At 46.2% G+C, this 17,503-nt stretch overlaps 2 protein-coding genes across 2 annotated transcripts in view; one reads left to right on the forward strand and one right to left on the reverse strand.

Annotated features, from left to right (window-relative positions):
• Positions 1–11,032, forward strand: part of IQGAP1 (IQ motif containing GTPase activating protein 1) — a 45,480-nt gene extending 34,448 nt beyond the window's left edge. Inside the window, exons 26-38 of the mRNA XM_028706315.2 lie at positions 546–770; positions 1,537–1,677; positions 1,782–1,866; positions 3,237–3,469; positions 4,146–4,278; positions 4,944–5,046; positions 5,381–5,519; positions 6,981–7,068; positions 7,303–7,515; positions 7,710–7,876; positions 8,230–8,352; positions 8,910–9,018; positions 10,702–11,032. Coding sequence (XP_028562148.2) covers positions 546–770; positions 1,537–1,677; positions 1,782–1,866; positions 3,237–3,469; positions 4,146–4,278; positions 4,944–5,046; positions 5,381–5,519; positions 6,981–7,068; positions 7,303–7,515; positions 7,710–7,876; positions 8,230–8,352; positions 8,910–9,018; positions 10,702–10,815 — 1,873 coding nt within the window. The 3' untranslated portion in view covers positions 10,816–11,032. The remainder of the gene's footprint in view (positions 1–545; positions 771–1,536; positions 1,678–1,781; positions 1,867–3,236; positions 3,470–4,145; positions 4,279–4,943; positions 5,047–5,380; positions 5,520–6,980; positions 7,069–7,302; positions 7,516–7,709; positions 7,877–8,229; positions 8,353–8,909; positions 9,019–10,701) is intronic.
• GNPTG (N-acetylglucosamine-1-phosphate transferase subunit gamma) lies at positions 10,225–17,494 on the reverse strand. Its single transcript, XM_028706316.2, has 11 exons — positions 17,340–17,494; positions 17,045–17,096; positions 16,872–16,939; positions 16,645–16,699; positions 16,477–16,560; positions 15,817–15,910; positions 15,018–15,132; positions 14,471–14,553; positions 13,293–13,424; positions 12,806–12,887; positions 10,225–12,205 (listed from the first exon to the last, which is right to left on the reverse strand). Exons 1-11 carry the CDS (start codon positions 17,443–17,445, stop codon positions 12,081–12,083), a joined length of 996 nt encoding a protein of 331 aa, XP_028562149.2. The 5' UTR covers positions 17,446–17,494; the 3' UTR covers positions 10,225–12,080.
• Between the last annotated feature and the right edge of the window lie 9 nt (positions 17,495–17,503).

Genomic DNA, 17,503 nt, shown 5'->3' on the forward strand with positions numbered 1-17,503 from the left:
CTCCCATGTTGGAAGGCCAGGCATGAGTTTGCCATGTGGTCAGCAGTAAATGCTCGCACGTGGTTGTAAGGGGAGGAGGAATAAAGCTATTTAAACTATTAAATTGAAATACTCAAAAAGAAGAACATTGCTTTTCCCCTGACTTTGCATTCTCAGTTATAGTGGTGTGGGGGCCCCTTTCACATCGGAATAAGTGCACCACCCTGAGATTTTGTGACGAAGGGTGGTATGTAAATTGGATATAGATAGACAGACAGAGGTACTTGTGCTTCCCTCTTGGTGGGAGGCTGGCCGGCCATTGACTAATAGGAGAGGCGGGGAGGAAACTCCTCCTGGTTGAAGGTTCTGAAACCACCTGCAAACAAAAGCTGGATCTGAAAACCTGAGGATGACAACAACAACAACAACAACAGGAATGTATGAAAGAGAAGTATGAAAAATTGGAAGGCCACCCTCTGGGCTTGGGTACCAGCATCTTCTGCTGGGAAAGTAAGCTGGTTTTCATCCACATGTGTTTCCAGCAAGCCTTTCTCGCCTTCTTCCAGATCAAAGGTGGATCAGCTGCAAGAGATTGTGACGGGAAACCCCACAGTGATCAAGATGGTGGTGAGCTTCAACCGTGGTGCTCGTGGACAGAACACCTTGAGGCAGATCCTGGCCCCGGTTGTGAAGGAGATCATGGAGGACAAATCTCTCAATATTAAAACTGATCCAGTGGACATCTACAAGTCCTGGGTCAACCAGATGGAGTCACAGACCGGAGAGGCCAGGTATGAGGGGCTGTTCATGCTCACAGGAGGTGCCAAAAGGGGTCTGGATGTTTTTCAGGGGAGAGAGAGAGAAGCCCGGGTTGGGTGGGTCATGCCCTGAATCAGCACACATCCTCATTTGGATTTTCACATTTTGTGGCGGTTTGTATCTGAAAAGTTCCTTTTTCTGCTCGAAAGTTTTAAATAGTTTCCATTCACTGATACGTAAGATTAAATATTTAGACCTGAAGGCCTCACAGTCATGGCCATAGGAAAGGTCATGTAGTCATTCCAGGGCACAAAGGTGAGCTGAACCTGGCAAAAGGTTTAGAGCCATTTAAAAAAAAACCATGTTCTCAATAAAGAGCGATATAGAAAGCTGCTTCCTTCATTCCTCCCTTCTGCTTTGGGGGCATTTATCAAGGGTCAGATGGCCATAGGAGAGGAATGTCGGCAAAGACCTGAAAACCCAAAGCTCTTGCTGGACCCCTTATGTCCCCCCCTTGCCCTCTGGGCTACCTGCCACTCACCATCCTTTGGGAAGGATGATTGGGACAGAAGACTCCCTTAGAGCCCATACCTGCAGGCCTTTCTCTCTCCCCACCCCCCACCTCAAATAGGGCTGATCTGTCACCAGGTGCCCCCTGGGCAGGATCCAGATGGCTGTTTATGCACATGTGCTGTTTGTTGTGTCTGTCCAGCATAAGCTGGAGGGCTAAGAGGGGGGTGCAAGCGGCAGCACCCTCCAGCCGACACTTCCCACCACTCACCCGCCTTTCCTTGACAGCAAGCTGCCCTACGACGTCACTCCGGAGCAAGCCCTGGCCCACGAGGAGGTCAAGACGCGCCTGGATGCCTCCATCAAGAACATGCGGGCCATCACCGACAAGTTTCTGCTGGCCATCATTGGCTCCCTGGAGAAAATCCCGTGAGTGTCCCAAGCTGCCCCTCGGGCGGATGCAGGCGGAGGAGGGTCTTTCTAAGCTTCTCTCCGCCTCTCTCCTCATTCCCGGCCTTGTTCTCCCTCTACAGCTACGGCATGCGCTTCATTGCCAAGGTCTTGAAAGATTCACTACACGAAAAATTCCCTGACGCCAGTGAGGATGATCTGCTGAAGGTGAGGAAGCAGGGTTTCCCAAACACACACACACACACTCCACTTGCTTCGCGCTCTCTTGGTCAGACCACCTGTCAATCACATTTGCAGCTCCAGCGACCTAGGTGAGCATGGAGGTGGGGGCTGCTTTGAGAGCGGAGGGGGGGTGGACTCGCTGCTTCTACTGCATCTCTCTCTCTCTCTCTCTCTCTCTCTCTCTCTCTCTCTCTCTCCTGGGCTTCTTCCTTCTCTCTAAAGAGCTGCAGCCAGTGGCCACACTTGGTCTCAGTAGCAGCCTGTGCCACTTTCCTTTTTTAAAAAAAGAGAGCTTTTCAGGTAGACAAATAAACTTTTTTTAAAAAAATGTTTTTCAAAAGAGAAAGGATGTCTCTCTGGTGGATGGTCAGTGGCACTCTCTTCTCATATAAGTTTAAAGCCCGAGAGAACTCACGAGGATGGCCTTTCCGTCCAGTGGGTCTGCCCTGTTTTGGGGACTGTCGTGACCTGTGCCTGGCAAAGATAAAGAGCCATCTTGTGCCTTCTTCTAAAAAAGAGACCTGAATGCTGTTGTTTTCTTCTTCTCTTCTAGTTCTGTGCTTTCCCACACTGAAGCATCGAATCTAGGCTTTCTCTGCAGGTGAATTCCTTTTTTAAAGCATGCCTTTAGGTGGGAAGCAGGCGGAGGAGCTTGCAGCGGCCACAGGGTAGCAGTGAAGAGTCAGGATGGAAGTGCCCAGTTCAGGGTGGGGGGGAGCTGCTAGAGCAGCCAATGAGCTGAAACCATTCAACTTTTCATTAACGTGGCCTGTGAACTCCTGGCTTCTCCGTATCTCTGGGGAAAGAGCTGGGAGCCCTTAGCCCATGGATCACTGCCTATTCCCCATAGTCCAGCAGTGAAAACTTCCTAGCCTGTGGCTTTCTTTGACTACTGCCTTTTGAGGCTTTTGGTGAGGCTGTTGGGGAGGCAAGATTATAGCTCCAGGGCACTTCCGTGGGAGCCAACCCTCCCTCCCTTTCTTTCCTGGCCTGTCTCCAAGCAGACAAATGGCACCTGCTTAATGTAGCCACCCAGCGGAGCTGAGAAATGATCTGCCCCAGGGCGTCCGTGCTGGATGTTCCGTTTGCCAAGTCCTTGCCTTGTTTCTGGCTCTTCCTGGCTTTTTCCGCATCTCAGCTGCATTTCCCAATGTGGCTCATTCTCTTCCGAAGTGAGGAAAACAGCAGCTGCCTGCCTGCCTGCTCCCAAATGCCTGCGGCTTCCTTTCCTTTCTAAAGCCCTATTGCCTCCCCTCTGCCTCTTTGTGCAACTGAGCAGGTTGGCGGTGGGGGACAGAATTGGTGAAAGTGGCTTCCTCCAGGCAAGGTGAGGTCACAAAGGACTCTTTCCCTAGATTGTAGGCAACCTTCTGTACTATCGCTACATGAACCCGGCCATTGTGGCTCCGGATGCCTTTGACATCATTGATCTGTCAGCTGGAGGACAGCTGACGACAGACCAACGGCGAAACCTCGGCTCCATTGCAAAAATGTTGCAGCATGCAGCATCCAACAAGATGTTCCTGGGGGACAATGCGCACCTAGGCATCATCAACGAGTACCTTTCTCAGTCCTACCAGAAATTCAGGTAATGTAGAGTGACAATGACTTTCAGCAAGGAATGATGGGGCCAATGACAGTGAATTATTCAGAACAGATAGGAAGGAGGAGATCTGTTTCTCTGAGGGTGGGGGAACACATTTCCTTGTAAAAGTCCCACAGGAAGTTGCCTGCTTCTGACATGGCACAGACAAGGCTGACTGGCGTAAATTCACAGTCCAACCTCGCTTGTGAATTTCTCCTGAAATACACCCTTGTATTTAGGTAGCCACAACACCAGATTCCCCAAAAGTTCTGTCACCTGGGGAAGTAAGGTTCCTTTCTGAGAACTGGGCACACAGAAATATTTTTAGCAGGGGAGACTCACTTGAGAACAAGTTTAGTTTTATCTTTTCTTTCACCAAATGGGTTGGGTGAGCATGCTTCGTGGTCAAACTTAAAAGCCAGGGTTGTTGTGACTCCCGTTCCCATCATCCAGTGTGTTGCATTCCAGTCTTAAAGGATGCTGCTTGGGACTGTTCACCATAGTGACTTATGTGAAGTGTTATAATCGCCCCAGATGAGAATCTCCTGGTGGAGGACAAATATGGTGCTTGTGAAGACCTATTTGGCCAAAATGGGGCAGAAAAGCATCACCAGCTGGGCTGGGGGTGGCAGGGGTGGGACTTTCCAGATTAGGTTAACTCTCTTTTGCCTTTCTGAAGGCGGTTTTTCCAGGCTGCTTGTGAAGTCCCAGAGCTGCAAGAGAAGTTCAATGTTGATGAATATTCAGACTTGGTGACCCTCACGAAGCCAGTGATCTATATTTCCATTGGAGAAATAATAAACACACACACTGTAAGTCTCCTTTGTGTATTGGACTGTTGTGGTGTAGCCTTTATTCTCTTGGTATAAATAAAAAAAGTTTTTCTAAAGAATACCAGAAACTAGACAAAAACATCACAAACATCACAAGCACAAATTATTATTATTCATCCAGTACTGTAGTGGTTCTCAACCTTCCTAATGCCACAACCTTTTAATACAGTTCCTCATGTTGTGGTGACCCCCAGCCATAAAATTATTTTCGTTGCTACTTCATAACTGTAATTTTGCTGCTGTTATGAATCGTAATGTAAATATCTGATATGCAGGATGTATTTTCCTTGTTACAAACTGAACATAATTAAAGCATAGTGATTAATCACAAAACAATATGTAATTATATTGTGAAATATTTATTTCTAATTACAAATAAATGAAATTTTGTCTTGAAGCATGGTGTAGCATGGGTAGCCTGGTCTTAGGCAACCCCTGTGAAAGGGTTGTTCGACCCCCAAAGGGGTCGCAACCCACAGGTTGAGAACCGCTGCTGTATTGTGTTTTTACTATTTCTTGTTGGGAACTGCCCAGAGTGTCTGGGGCAACCCAGTCAAATGGGCGGCATATAAATAATAAATTGTTATATTATTATTATTATTAGTATCAGCTCACTTGCCTAATCTTTGTTACTCACAAACTAGCTGCTTTTGGACCATCAAGATGCCATCGCTCCTGAGCACAATGACCCTATTCATGAGCTTCTGGATGACCTGGGGGAGGTGTCCACCATTGAATCTCTGATAGGTGAGCTTTTTTTTCTGATTTAGTAATGAGAAACATAGTTCAAGTGTATCTATTGAGTGCTAAAACACTAGCCACAAACAATCCAGAAGCAGGGCTAAGACGCCTCTCCACCAGCCTTACTCCTGCCTGCATATTGAGGCCTCTGTAGCCAACTTGTCAACATTGCTATTCGTAAGGTGATTAAATTGTGTCCTCCAGGTAAGAGACACAGCTGGCACCCAGGAACACACACATTTAAAATCACTTACTTAAAAAATGAATTTTCATAGGGGAAGAGACTAAATGAGTGAAGCAAACAACCACACTCTCTTCCTGTGCTCTGCTTTTCTCCAAGGAGAGGGATCTGGCAGCGTGAATGATCCAGCCAGTAAAGAGATGTTGGCCAAGACAGAAGTTTCACTCACACTGACTAACAAATTTGATGTTCCTGGGGACGAGAACGCAGAGATGGATGCCAAGACAATTCTGCTGAAGTAAGTAGGGGCCATGACAGCCCCTGAACCTGTCTCACTTTCACATCCAAGGCACCTGGGGCTGTCCCATTTCACCAAAGAATTTGCCCAGGCTTTAAGAAAAGGTGGCTGGCTGACTGGCTGGAGGGAGCCGAAGGCTTATCAGTGAGCTTCATGGCTTAGTGGAGATTCTGAACCTGCATCTCTCCACTCTGAATCCCCTACACAGTTCTCTAGGTAAAACACAAAAGATGGCAACATCCAGAAATAACAGAAGTATTCAGGGAAGTGAAATGACTAAAATGTGTCTTGCTCTCAGCATGTTGGGTTCTATTATTTGATGATCATGTATCTAAGAGGAGGAAGAGGGAAGGAGGGCCCTCAAAAGGATGGCAAAGTTGTTGTCCCAAGGTTCTGATCATCCACCACAGGTATTTAGCAGCCATTTGAGGTGTACAGAAGTCCGCATCTCTTTGTACCTGTTTGCTACATGTTGATACGTAGCAACTGCTGCGATATTCAGCAGCACACTGGGCTTTTATTAAGGAGTAGTTGAAATTCCTGTGTCCACAAAACCTGTGTTCAGAAACTAGGGGTGTAGTGAGAGATAGTGTTGCCATCATGCTCAGTGTGTGAACTCCCAGGAGGAAATTGATTGACAGCTTTCTGAATAAGGAATGCAAACTTTTGATGCCATCCAGAATAATTCATACACATACTTACTAAATATCAGGACTGCTGGGGTACATTCCTCATTCCTGATGTGTCAGTTCAGACTTCTTGTTTTCTTTGCCCAGTTCTCCTTGGAAAGATCCCTTTCTCAATGGACTCTTTATCCAGGCAGACTGCTGGGGAGCTTAGAATCTTCTGAAGAGACTTCTGAGGCCTGTGGTGAAGACAGCAGGCAGGACTTGCAGCTAGCTGGCAGGGCTAACTCACTTGTGATTCTCCTTAATCCTGAGGAACCCTAGATTAGGCAACTTGCTTCCCTTAGCCAGTCATAAGGAACCAGTGGGACTGTACTGGAGAAGGCACTCCTTCAAGTCACCTGGTCCCAAGCTGTTTCAGAGGTTTTGGACATCATAACCAGAACCTTAAACCCAGCCCAGGGGCTAATGGGCAGCCAGTGCAACTCCTTCAGGAGACATGAAATAAGCATTCCATGTGACACCCCAGTGAGTGGTGTGGGCCTCCTTTTGCAGTAGCTACAGCCCCTGCACAAGCCCTAAGGGCAGCCTTGCATAGAGTGCATTACAGTAACCCAGCCTTCAGGCTCACAGTTCATAAATCACAGTGGCAAGGCTATGTGTAAGAACATCTGCAGCTTTCTGTGCCGCTGAGATGTGAGTTGTCAAGGGTGGGTGTTTCTGTGATTTCCTTCCTCTTTTGAGTATCTCCCTGATGGTGCATATTTGGCGGAAGAGACAACAGGCACTTGCTCAGGGATGGGACATTGATTATTCCTTTCCTTTTGCTTTTCAGCACAAAGCGCTTAATTGTGGATGTGATCCGCTTCCAGCCAGGAGAGACACTGACTGAGATCCTGGAAACTCCAGCCACTGCTGAACAGGTAATGGGGAGGAGGTTTAGTCATGTTGGAGCAGATGCCAAAGTCTTCCTGTCTCCAAGGGGCAAGCGTGTGTCGCAGGCCAGGGGGAACGGCAGTCTGTGACTGACTGTTCAAAGAAGAGAAGGGCTCAAGCAAGTGGCCTCTGGTTGTGTATGTTGGGGTGGCGGGGCAGGAATGTGTGTACCAGGACAGACCAGTTGCAACAGCCTTTCTGACACCCCAATCCCCACCCAGGAAGCCGAACACCAGAGAGCCATGCAGAGGCGAGCCATTCGGGATGCCAAAACTCCTGACAAGATGAAGAAATCCAAAGCGGTCAAGGAGGACAGCAACCTGAGCCTCCAAGAAAAGAAGGAAAAGATAAAATCGGCCCTGAAGAAGCTGACTGAACTGGGGACAGTGAACCCCAAGAACAGATACCAGGATCTGATCAACGATGTGGCCAAGGTAGGCGGCATCCAGGGAAACGGAGCTAACAGCCAGTGGGCTTGTGCTGGCAGGTGCATATGCTGTGTGACAGATAAAGGCGACTGGGGATGCGGGTGGCTACTCAATGCACATGTGCACACACACTTGGAATGTCCTGGGTAGGGATGAGTTAGAAGGTAAGCCTGTTTCTCCCTCCCCTCTCCAAACTCTAGGACATTCGAAATCAGCGGCGCTATCGCCAAAGGAGAAAAGCAGAGCTGGTGAAGCTGCAGCAGACCCACAACGCCCTCACCTCCAAGGCGACTTTTTACGAGGAGCAGGTGGATTACTACAAGAGCTATATCAAAACGTGCCTGGATAACTTGGCCAGCAAGGGCAAGTGAGTGGCAGCCCCCGGAGGCGTGGGGTTGGGTGGGTGTACCCTGGGTCCTTGGGAAACCTCTTGACATGAAAACAAAAAAATGAAGAGGGGGGATTGCCAGGTGTTGAGAGAAGGAAAATGGTGACTTGACAAAGAGCGTAAGAGCAAGGAGGGTTAGCTCTCATAGAACTGCTTGCAGGAAGAGCAGGAGTCAGGGGGAGTTATTTCCACCCCCCAGGTGGGAAGGGAGAGGCAAAAACCCAGTGCCTTGGGTCAAGTCTTTGTTAGCCTCAATGCTTGTCAAGTCAGACCTCAAATCCTACAAATGGGAGAATGCCTCTCAGTGAGGTGCCCGTCCTTCCTTTCCTCAGGGTTTCCAAAAAACCACGGGAGATGAAGGGAAAGAAGAGCAAAAAGATCTCCCTGAAATACACGGCAGCCCGGCTCCATGAAAAGGGAGTCCTGTTGGAAATTGAAGATCTGCAAGCCAGCCAGTGAGTATGTCATTTATCACAGCAGCATGCACAGAGGCAAGTCTCACCCAGTCAGCAGCATTCCGGGATAAAATTGGGAAGGAACATTTTCATGGATTAGGGGGTTTGTGTGTAACTATTTGCTAGGAGTGTGCATCAGATTTAGACTAATTCTGAGGCCAAGTAGGGCTTTTGGCTTGTCAGAGGCAAAGTGGGAGCTGTAGAAGACCTCTGAAGCACTTCATGGTGCTTCTGTGGACTAGACATCAAAAACAGTGCTTGCTTGCAAGTGTCTTATAAAACTGAAAGTAATCTCTAAGCTCCCAGACATGGCAATGCCAGAATGGAATGATGGGGTAAGGGAGAGGAAGGAAACAGTCCGTTGTGACTGACAGGTCAAGTAAGGGACTCATTTTACCTAGAAATACAATTGCTTTCAGTTCTTCCAGTCTGAAATCCACACTGAAGCTCTCTAGTGCAAGTACTTAATTCCTATCCAATAACCCTTTATTCTTCACTTCAACTCCCAATGGCACATTAAAACAATAAGCATATTTTTTTGTCCCCAAACTGTATAGATTCAAAAATGTGATATTTGAAATTAGCCCAACGGAAGAAGTCGGAGACTTTGAGGTAAAAGCAAAGTTCATGGGTGTACAGATGGAGACGTTCATTCTACATTATCAGGTATGGATCTTGATGTTGTCTGTACAGTCCACCCTTATACTAAGTTTGCATCAGGGGATTTCGTTCAGGGTCTCCAAACTGTTACGGGGAAGGAGAGGATGATATTAGATATTTAACAATAAATCATGATGACCTATTCTCCTAGACTGCATTCCAGGTTTATCTAAATTAGATTAAGCAGCACACTTCTTCAAAGGAAGCAGAAAGTGAAAGCTGGGGAACTAACTGAACAAAATGTTAGCCTATCTTCTCCAGAATAAATCAGGCAGAGAATGGCTGTGCTTGTGTGTTTAGACTCCAAGGGGAGGGATCCAGTGGGCCCTAGGTGATGCTTGAGTTGGATTGTATAATAATAATAATAATAATATCCAGCTGCAGACCATAATGAAAAGTATATTTATCAAAGACAGATGTTTTTAAATGTGCTAGCAGTTTTACATAAATAGATGGATTTTAAAAATGACTCTCCACTCCCCCCGCCCCGGGAGGGTGGTGGTGGGGAGGTTTGTTGCCTGTTTGCACCAGATGATGTAGCAGCTTTGTGGCTGCTTCAGTTTTCTGAAAAAATGCCTTTTCACACACACACACACACACCCGATGCAAAACGGTTTGAGAATAGGCTTCTCCTTGATCAGGAGATGGTGTCTTCCAGACTTGTTCCTGGAGGGCACAGAGGCCTCCTTCCCACCCTCCAGGCCTGCCATGCCCAGTGCCTGAGCTATAGCATTTTTATTTTTTAAATAGTTCATTCCTCCTCTTTTTCCCTCTTGGCCTAATTAGTGAGCAAGGAGATCTCCAGCAGTGATTCTAAGGAATAGTCCTATTATCAATTATTGATCCTAGATTGGAGTGAGAGTTTAGTTATTATTTTCATCTTTTTTGCCCAATTTGGTTCTTAGAGCTTTTTTAATGTGCTGAAATAATCTTAGGGGAGCATATGGGGGGCGGGGAGCAAAGTGGACGGTGCAAATGCATATAACTTGCATAGGAAAAATAACTCCTAAAGCTTAATCTATTCACTGCCAACTTATTCTCTATTTAGCCTGCTATCAGAAAGTATGCAAGCATCAAGCAGCTGGGGTATAATTGCTGGGGCATAACATGGCTTGCTGTTCTCTTTCCATCTGCTGCCAAATGCAACATTCACAGTCCTTCCTGTGTGCTCCATCCTCATTTCTTGGAAATGAGTTGAAGAGTCAGTGCAGAGGCATTTCCAGAATAATTTATTTCAGCAAAATGGCATGTGTACATTCTTACATGGGAAAACCATATTTTTTTTTCTTATTTGGCAGCATTAAAGAAAAATGTGCACTTAAATTACTGAAAACAAAATTAGAATGTCCAACAGGGATGGCATCCATGCTTTTACCAGTGAGGAAATCAGTTTTGGAGAAGTATCAATGCATGGAATAGGGTTCCTTCCCACCCTGTGCAAAACAGAGAACCCTTCACTATAGCAGCTTGATATCTTCCCCTTCCACTGAGCATCACAAAAAGATGTTGGCATGTGCTACTTGAGAAATGACTGCTAGGTATGATTTTGCCCATCTCTGAGGTCCAAACTGAGCAGGATGTATGAATGCTATAGGCCAAGCCTCTGTACACTGACCAGGTGTGTCCTAGGAGCCACAGCTAAGAATTTATTCTCTCTTTCTCTCCCCGCCCCTCCTCTGGCTCCCACAGGATCTGTTGCAGCTCCAGTATGAAGGTGTGGCTGTCATGAAGTTGTTTGACCGAGCAAAAGTGAATGTCAATCTCCTCATTTTTCTCCTAAACAAGAAGTTCTATGGGAAGTAACTCTTGTTACTTGGAAATCTGTGGAAAAGGAGCTTCGAGTTTCTTTCTGTGAGCTGCTTCACCCATCAGTGGCTCCCAAAACGAGCAGCTCTCTTCCCTCACTGCCAACCTCGGCTGGTTCCAGATCTTTGCACCCATCCTGACGTATGGCTGCACCGCCTCCTGCATCTTGTTTCCCATGTACTCAACACCCAGAATTAAACCATTATTAGCCTGAGTGGTTTGTTTGTTGTCTTTGGGGGTGTTTAGTCCAAGTCTTGGACTTTCCCTCCTCTTCTACCCCCCAATCTATTGTAATGTAGTTTGATATTCCTATAGCATTATGGTGGCTACTAAGGTGACCAAACCACCAAGACAGCACCTGGAGGCACTTCTGCTCTGGCCGTGGGCCATCTCATGTGATCAAGTAGGTGGTTCTTGGTAGGAAGGCAAGATGGGCAATTTTGAGCCTCGTCAAGGTGGATAAACAGATCTGGCCTATGGAGCAGCAGTCTCTGTGCCCAGTGTCCCGCTGAAATGAATGAAAGCGGCGGCAGAAATCAAGTACGTTGTTTCTTGCTTTAGCAGCCTAGTAGAAACAATCAAAAATATATCATAAAGCAGTGGAGGGGCCTGCTGAATTAATAGGAGTAAAATTAAGCATAGGGGGCTAGTTCTGCTTGACGTTTTCTTCATAGTGCATGCCTGCAACACTGACTGGTCATTTGTAATGTTCCTTTGGGATAAATCCTGTATTGGGTCCCTCCGCCTATACTGTGGTCTCTATGCACTTTTGTTAAATAAAATTCTAAGGACTGGAATTTATTGGATGGATCCTCTTCTGGCCCATGACACCACATAGTATGTAAGACTGCTGCCCTCACTTGTAGCATTCTCTATTACGAAGCAATAAGACACAAAGCTCAAAAAGGCTGCCACCGCTTCAACTTGCCTTCACTCCAAATGAGAGTCCTGAGTTGGCAGCAGAGGCTCCTACCAGACACTGGCCTGCTGAAAAGACTGCCCTATATTTAACAGTCTCTGCTCTTCCCTGTGGGGTACAGAAGAGGGATAGGAAACCTGTGACTTTCCATATGTTTCTTGTTCAATCCCAGCTCCCTTCAGGTCCAGTTAGCGTGGCCTATGCTGAAAGATGGAAGCTATACTCTAGCCTCATCTGAGGGGTCACAGGTTCCATAACCCAAGTACAACCACAAAATGTGGATTAAATTCTAATCGCTGTGAAAGCCCCAAATGCTGAGTGAGTTGTCCAGGGGTTTTTTTCCTTAGAGGGAGTCATTCCATGTTCCCGTGTCTCCACGCAGGTGCCAATCAGCCTTTGAAACAACAGTAAGAGCTGGCTTTTCTGTCACAACTGCCTGAGTGGCACGGTTATCATCTCTGTTTCCATCTAGAATACAAGAAAATAATTACTTTATACCAAGCTCAGACCATTGATCCCATAAGCCAGCTACAGCTTTCCCACCCAACCAAGAACTAATACTAGGACTGGGATGAATTCAGAAGGATGCTCTGTCATTTCCCCTACCCTGAACCTGGCTTTTCCCCACCTCAAGCCCTTTCAACACTTCACCCACCTTGAAGCCTAAGTTATAAACTATACATGTTATGTTACTGAAGGAGTAAAAACAAGTTAAAGTTAAAGACTGCCTCTACTTCATTCTCCCCTCCCCTCCACTGCCAATGTTTGGGCCTGCCACGTTCAACAAGACTTATTCCCAAATAAGTGTTAACTAAGACTGCCAATTCAGTGGTACCTCGGGTTAAGAACTTAATTCATTCTGGAGGTCCGTTCTTAACCTGAAACTGTTCTTAACCTGAAGACCACTTTAGCTAATGGGGCCTCCCGCTGCCGCCGTGCGATTTCTGTTCTCATCCTGAAGCAAAGTTCTTAACCCGAGGTACTATTTCTGGGTTAGCGGAGTCTGTAACCTGAGGTACCACTGTATCAGTGTTGTGCGGGAGGAGGAAATAATTTTGCTCAACTTACTCAGGCTTGTTTCATATGAAATTCCATGTTGAGTAAGTAAATCTGTAAGCCGCTTCAGATCTTTAGAAAGTTCTTTGTACTCCTAGAAAATAAGAGGGCAATGGTTATCCACAAATACAAGTAACAATTTAACATAAAAGTTCAAAAATTACAAAATGCCCAAATAGAGAAGCCATGAAAACAAAAGCAAAGCAGATGCCCTTTACGTCATCAAGATAATGATTATGTCTGGGAGAGTCACTCTAATAGCAGGCTTGAAACCCAGTCGGGGCCTTGCCACTCTTTACCCGCATCCATAGCACTTTTAAGCACTGGACAACGTTCACTGATGCTATTCATTCCAGCAACTTCTAACACACCTCCCACTCAGTCTATGCCTATTTTTTTAATAGACCAAGTCACTGAAACAGCACAGGAAGAAGAATGCAGAATGATAAACAACAGCCACAATGCACCAGCCTAGCATCCCAGGCACCAATTTCTGTACCTTATTGCACTTTTCCAGTGAATCAAATTCCAGGTGTTGAGGCTTTGTTTTCTTTCCCTCACTCACTTTCTCTCCAGTTAATTTAAAAAAGCCTGCTTCTTCAAATATCTCTTTCAACCGTTTCTTGTATCCCTAGAAAACAAAATATCAAATAAAGCCTTATTTTTACCCTCCCAATTGCTATTTGCTTTTCTACCTGTTTCCCAGGAGCCTGGCCTCAGAACTGGGAGCCAGCGTTTCAGCACTGGCCAGCTGGATTTTAATGACTTGGGTAAAATACATTTATGAAAATCAAGTATCCCATTTGAAATCCACGTATTTCCTGAACACATGTACACTCAAGTAGTTACTCTAATAATGAAAACATTTTGGTTTACAATTAAGTAGCAACTTTGCACAACTTGAATACAGCAACACATCTGGACCATGCTACCCATCAGACTTTTAGGTTACTTTTATTTTTTGCTTTTATACTGCCTTCCAGAGGTTGAAACTATGATTTTCTTGCATTCTCCCCGCCCCACCCCTGCTTTTGTAGATTTTTACTGGAATGCTAATATTTTTAAATTGTTTCTGTAGTTACTGTTCATTTCCGTTATTAAAAAGCCTTGGAATACTATATGAAAGAGGGTTTATAAAAAACCAAATCTGTTCCCCAAGATAAGACAAAACAAACCACCCAGAAAAAGCATTTTCCCTCAAAAAGCTTCAATAGTTCCAGGTATATTACATGTCTATCTGCCAGTCCAGGACTTTTTCCAGTCCATTATTAGAATCATCCTCCAATGCACTTGATCGGCTATATATTAAATTGAATTATTATTTAAAACCAAGTTGTTTTTAAAGAGAGAATCTATAAATCAATCTCAGTCAATTTTGAGGGGAAGCTATGTCATTGCTTTATTCCACCCCACCCACTGTGCTATATACAAACTGCAAGGTTAAATACGAAGAGGTACCTTAAAGCCTTTCCTCTGAGCAGCCTTCACACCCTAATTAGGGAACAGCTAGGGCAAGACTTTGAATGTAGCAGCACTGAATGAAGGCCTAAGCTAAGCTGAGCTGAGGTGGGCCTGGAGTGTGCCTGGAAGGGAGGCTCCCTGTGATAGCTGCGTGTGCCTCTCGGGGTTCCACAGAAGCAAGGTAGGACAGAGATGTAACAAAGAAAAGAAGCAAACCTGTTTTGTGATTAGCTCAGCATAAAGCAACTGTTCCACTTCATCCCACTTCCTCCGGAGGGTTTCAGGCAAAGCTGGATAGACTGTAAAGAGAAAAGGAAAATCAGTGCACCACCCTTTGGAAGGTTTCAGTCCACCATCTTGATTCAAAATTGCATACAACATTATCTAAACATAGACAGAAACCTCCCCTTTCTTTAAGGAATCATCATACAAAATTTCATTACAATATCTTAAGAGGTGCCCAAATACATAATGAGCAGGCAAACAACTTCCCAAATATATAGATGATGAAAATGAAAATGACCATCATCATCTCTGCAGCCAGCCATGCACTGCAGCAGCAATATTGAAAATCTGGCCAGAGAAGGCACATCTTAGAAATCAAAGGAAGCATCATGAGGCTCCATCACTCTTTGCTTTTCTCTGCACCACAAAAGTGGAACCTTGGTGATGGGAACTCTGGTGAAAGGGCCTTTTGCAGTAAAAGCTAGCATCACTGCAGTGCCTCCTGGCACTCACCCAGAAATTGAGGTATTTAACCTACCTAAGAGAGAATGTGGGTGGCAAACTAATGGAGTTTCAAATGTAAGAGAATAAACACAAGTGCTTGGTTCAGACACGTGAGCCAGTTTGTTGTTCTTTCCACAGACAAGAAGAACCTGAAAAGCAGAGAAGTGAGAACAAGTGAAAAAAGCCATTGCTGGCTTCATATTAAGTCAAATCCCATTTCACCCTGGATCATTTGCTGGAGTAGTCAGTGAGCATCAAGCACTGTCATGAGATTTAACAGCACCAAGTAGTTATACTTTGGGTTGAAGTCGCTTCAGGTTGAGCGTTTTCAGGTTACACTCTGCGGCGACCCGGAAATAACGGAACGCGTTACTTCTGGGTTTTGCTGCTTGCGCATGCACAGACGTTCAACATGATGTCATGCGCATGCGCAGAAGTTGTGAATCGTGACCCATGCAGTCGCGGGTTGCATTCTACTCAGGATGCGAACGGGGATCTGGAACGGATCCGTTTGCATCCAGAGGTACCACTGTAGTCCTGTTTCTTCCCAAAGACAAGGAACATCACGTAGCTTACCTTGCTGTAGGCAAGCATACAATCAGACTGTTAGGAGAAACTTACAGTATTACCTGAGTGCTTTGGAAAGAAAAATGTCTCAGATACCATTCCTTGGCGGTGAAATAGCCCAATGAAGAACAAAATTCTTCTCCTGTGCAAAGCCTGTCTGCCCCCCTCCCCTTTTTACAAGTGTTGTGACGAAAGCAAGGAACACTTTCAAAACTTGTAGATGGCCAAAAGGTATTTTTGTTCTTTAGTACATCCTTACTGCTTACCTTTGTTTGTCGGTTCCTGGTTTCACACGAATCTCCATCTCTCATCCACATACCAACAAATGTATTGTTTTCAATTTCCCATTCATGCCAGATTCTAGAAAGAAAGTAAACAGGTTAAAAAAATCTGTTTTTTAAGAAAACCTCAAAGGGAAAAATGGAATTTGATGCCATCAATCATGGTATCAGCAGTTAATGGCCTTTTCTATAAAGTGGTGCTGACAGTCGTCTCTGACATGCAGCCTGCAGGGTTCTGTTTTGTCTCAGGCTATGAAGCATCTGTTCCCCACAAACAAAAGTGTCAATCTAACAGGGCAGTTAAGCAGCTAGGCGACTGCAGGATAAGTAATACCCAGTCACTTAATTTATTTCATGAAAGCACCAGCTTAAGACTAATACAGGCACAGTAAGGGCACTGTGTGCTAGGACTTAAGCCCTGTAATAACTTATACTGCAGTTCTGAAGGTTTGAATCCTTGGGGTGGGCAAAACTGTAGAAATCTAGTTTTCAACTGTATACTAGCACGGGCCACAAATGTGAGTGAATTTGAAGGTGCTGCTTTTAACTCTCCTGTTAAACCAGGCAGTTTTTTTATCCTAGAATACTAGCTTTTAAATAGTCAATAACAAACAAATATTGGAACAAATATCAGAATCTGCTTACCCGAGAATTCCACTGTAGGCATTCCACCGGAAAGTCTGCTCATGCTGGGTGACATTATGGAATGGGCAGAACTCATACTTGTACCTAAATATTGAAAGCATTTTGAATGTTTGTCTTTTATTACAATGTACAGAGTTTCACTATTTGACATGCCAATGAGATACTCACATGGATTCGACATAACTGAAGCACTTGCCCGCCAGCCTAAAAAGATGTGCCGGTCCTAGGAAAGAAACAAGGAGGCTCGCTCATAAAGGCAGCCCATAGGCAACAGGGAGAGGAAGGCGGAGGATCCTCTTCAAAGGGCTCTCCTCTCTCCCTCTGGAGCTCTGGCCGTGGAGCCCTGCGGCTCTTGCCTGCCTCCGCACCTGCCCTGCCCCAGCCTAGCCACTTACCCGCCACAGGCGAAGGGGACGCTTTGGGCTGGAGGCGGTTTGACGGAGGCAGGAAGGGGTTGTTGAGCCTGGTGGGGAAGGAAGCAAGGAGAGGAAGAGAAGTCCTCAGGGGCGCTCATGGTGGGGTGGCGCCCATTTGGGGGACAGGGCGGGGAAGGGTCTCAAGCGCTCACCCGAAGCTGTTGGGCTCCTCCACGACTTTCATCTTCCCGCCAGCGGCCAGTTCTGGAAAAGAGAGGGGAGCACAGCTGTCAACCTTCCCTTTTTTTGCGGGAAACTCCCTTATTCCAGCGCCGTTTCCTGCTGCTTCCCGCTGCTATCCCGGATCGTTAGATATCCCGCAGGCTGTCCCCGGGACAGGTGAGGCTGCTGATCCCTTATTTTCAAATCTGAAAGTTGACAGCTATGGAGGGGAGCGTGAGTAGGGGCGGTGAGAGGGGTTGAGGGGCTGGGGGGGCGCCTCCCTACCTCCCATCAGAGGGAGCAGCAGCAGCAGCAACGCCGTCGCGCCCATCCCGACCCTCGTCCCTTCCTCCTCCAGCTTCCTCCTTGCACTGCCAGCAGAGACCGCCATCTTCGTTTCTCCGGCGAGACCCGGAAGCGCCTGCAGGGGTTGCTCTTCCGGGGCGCCA

This window comes from Podarcis muralis, chromosome 14 (genome assembly GCF_964188315.1).
Source record: "Podarcis muralis chromosome 14, rPodMur119.hap1.1, whole genome shotgun sequence".
In the NCBI taxonomy this organism is placed as follows: domain Eukaryota; kingdom Metazoa; phylum Chordata; class Lepidosauria; order Squamata; family Lacertidae; genus Podarcis; species Podarcis muralis.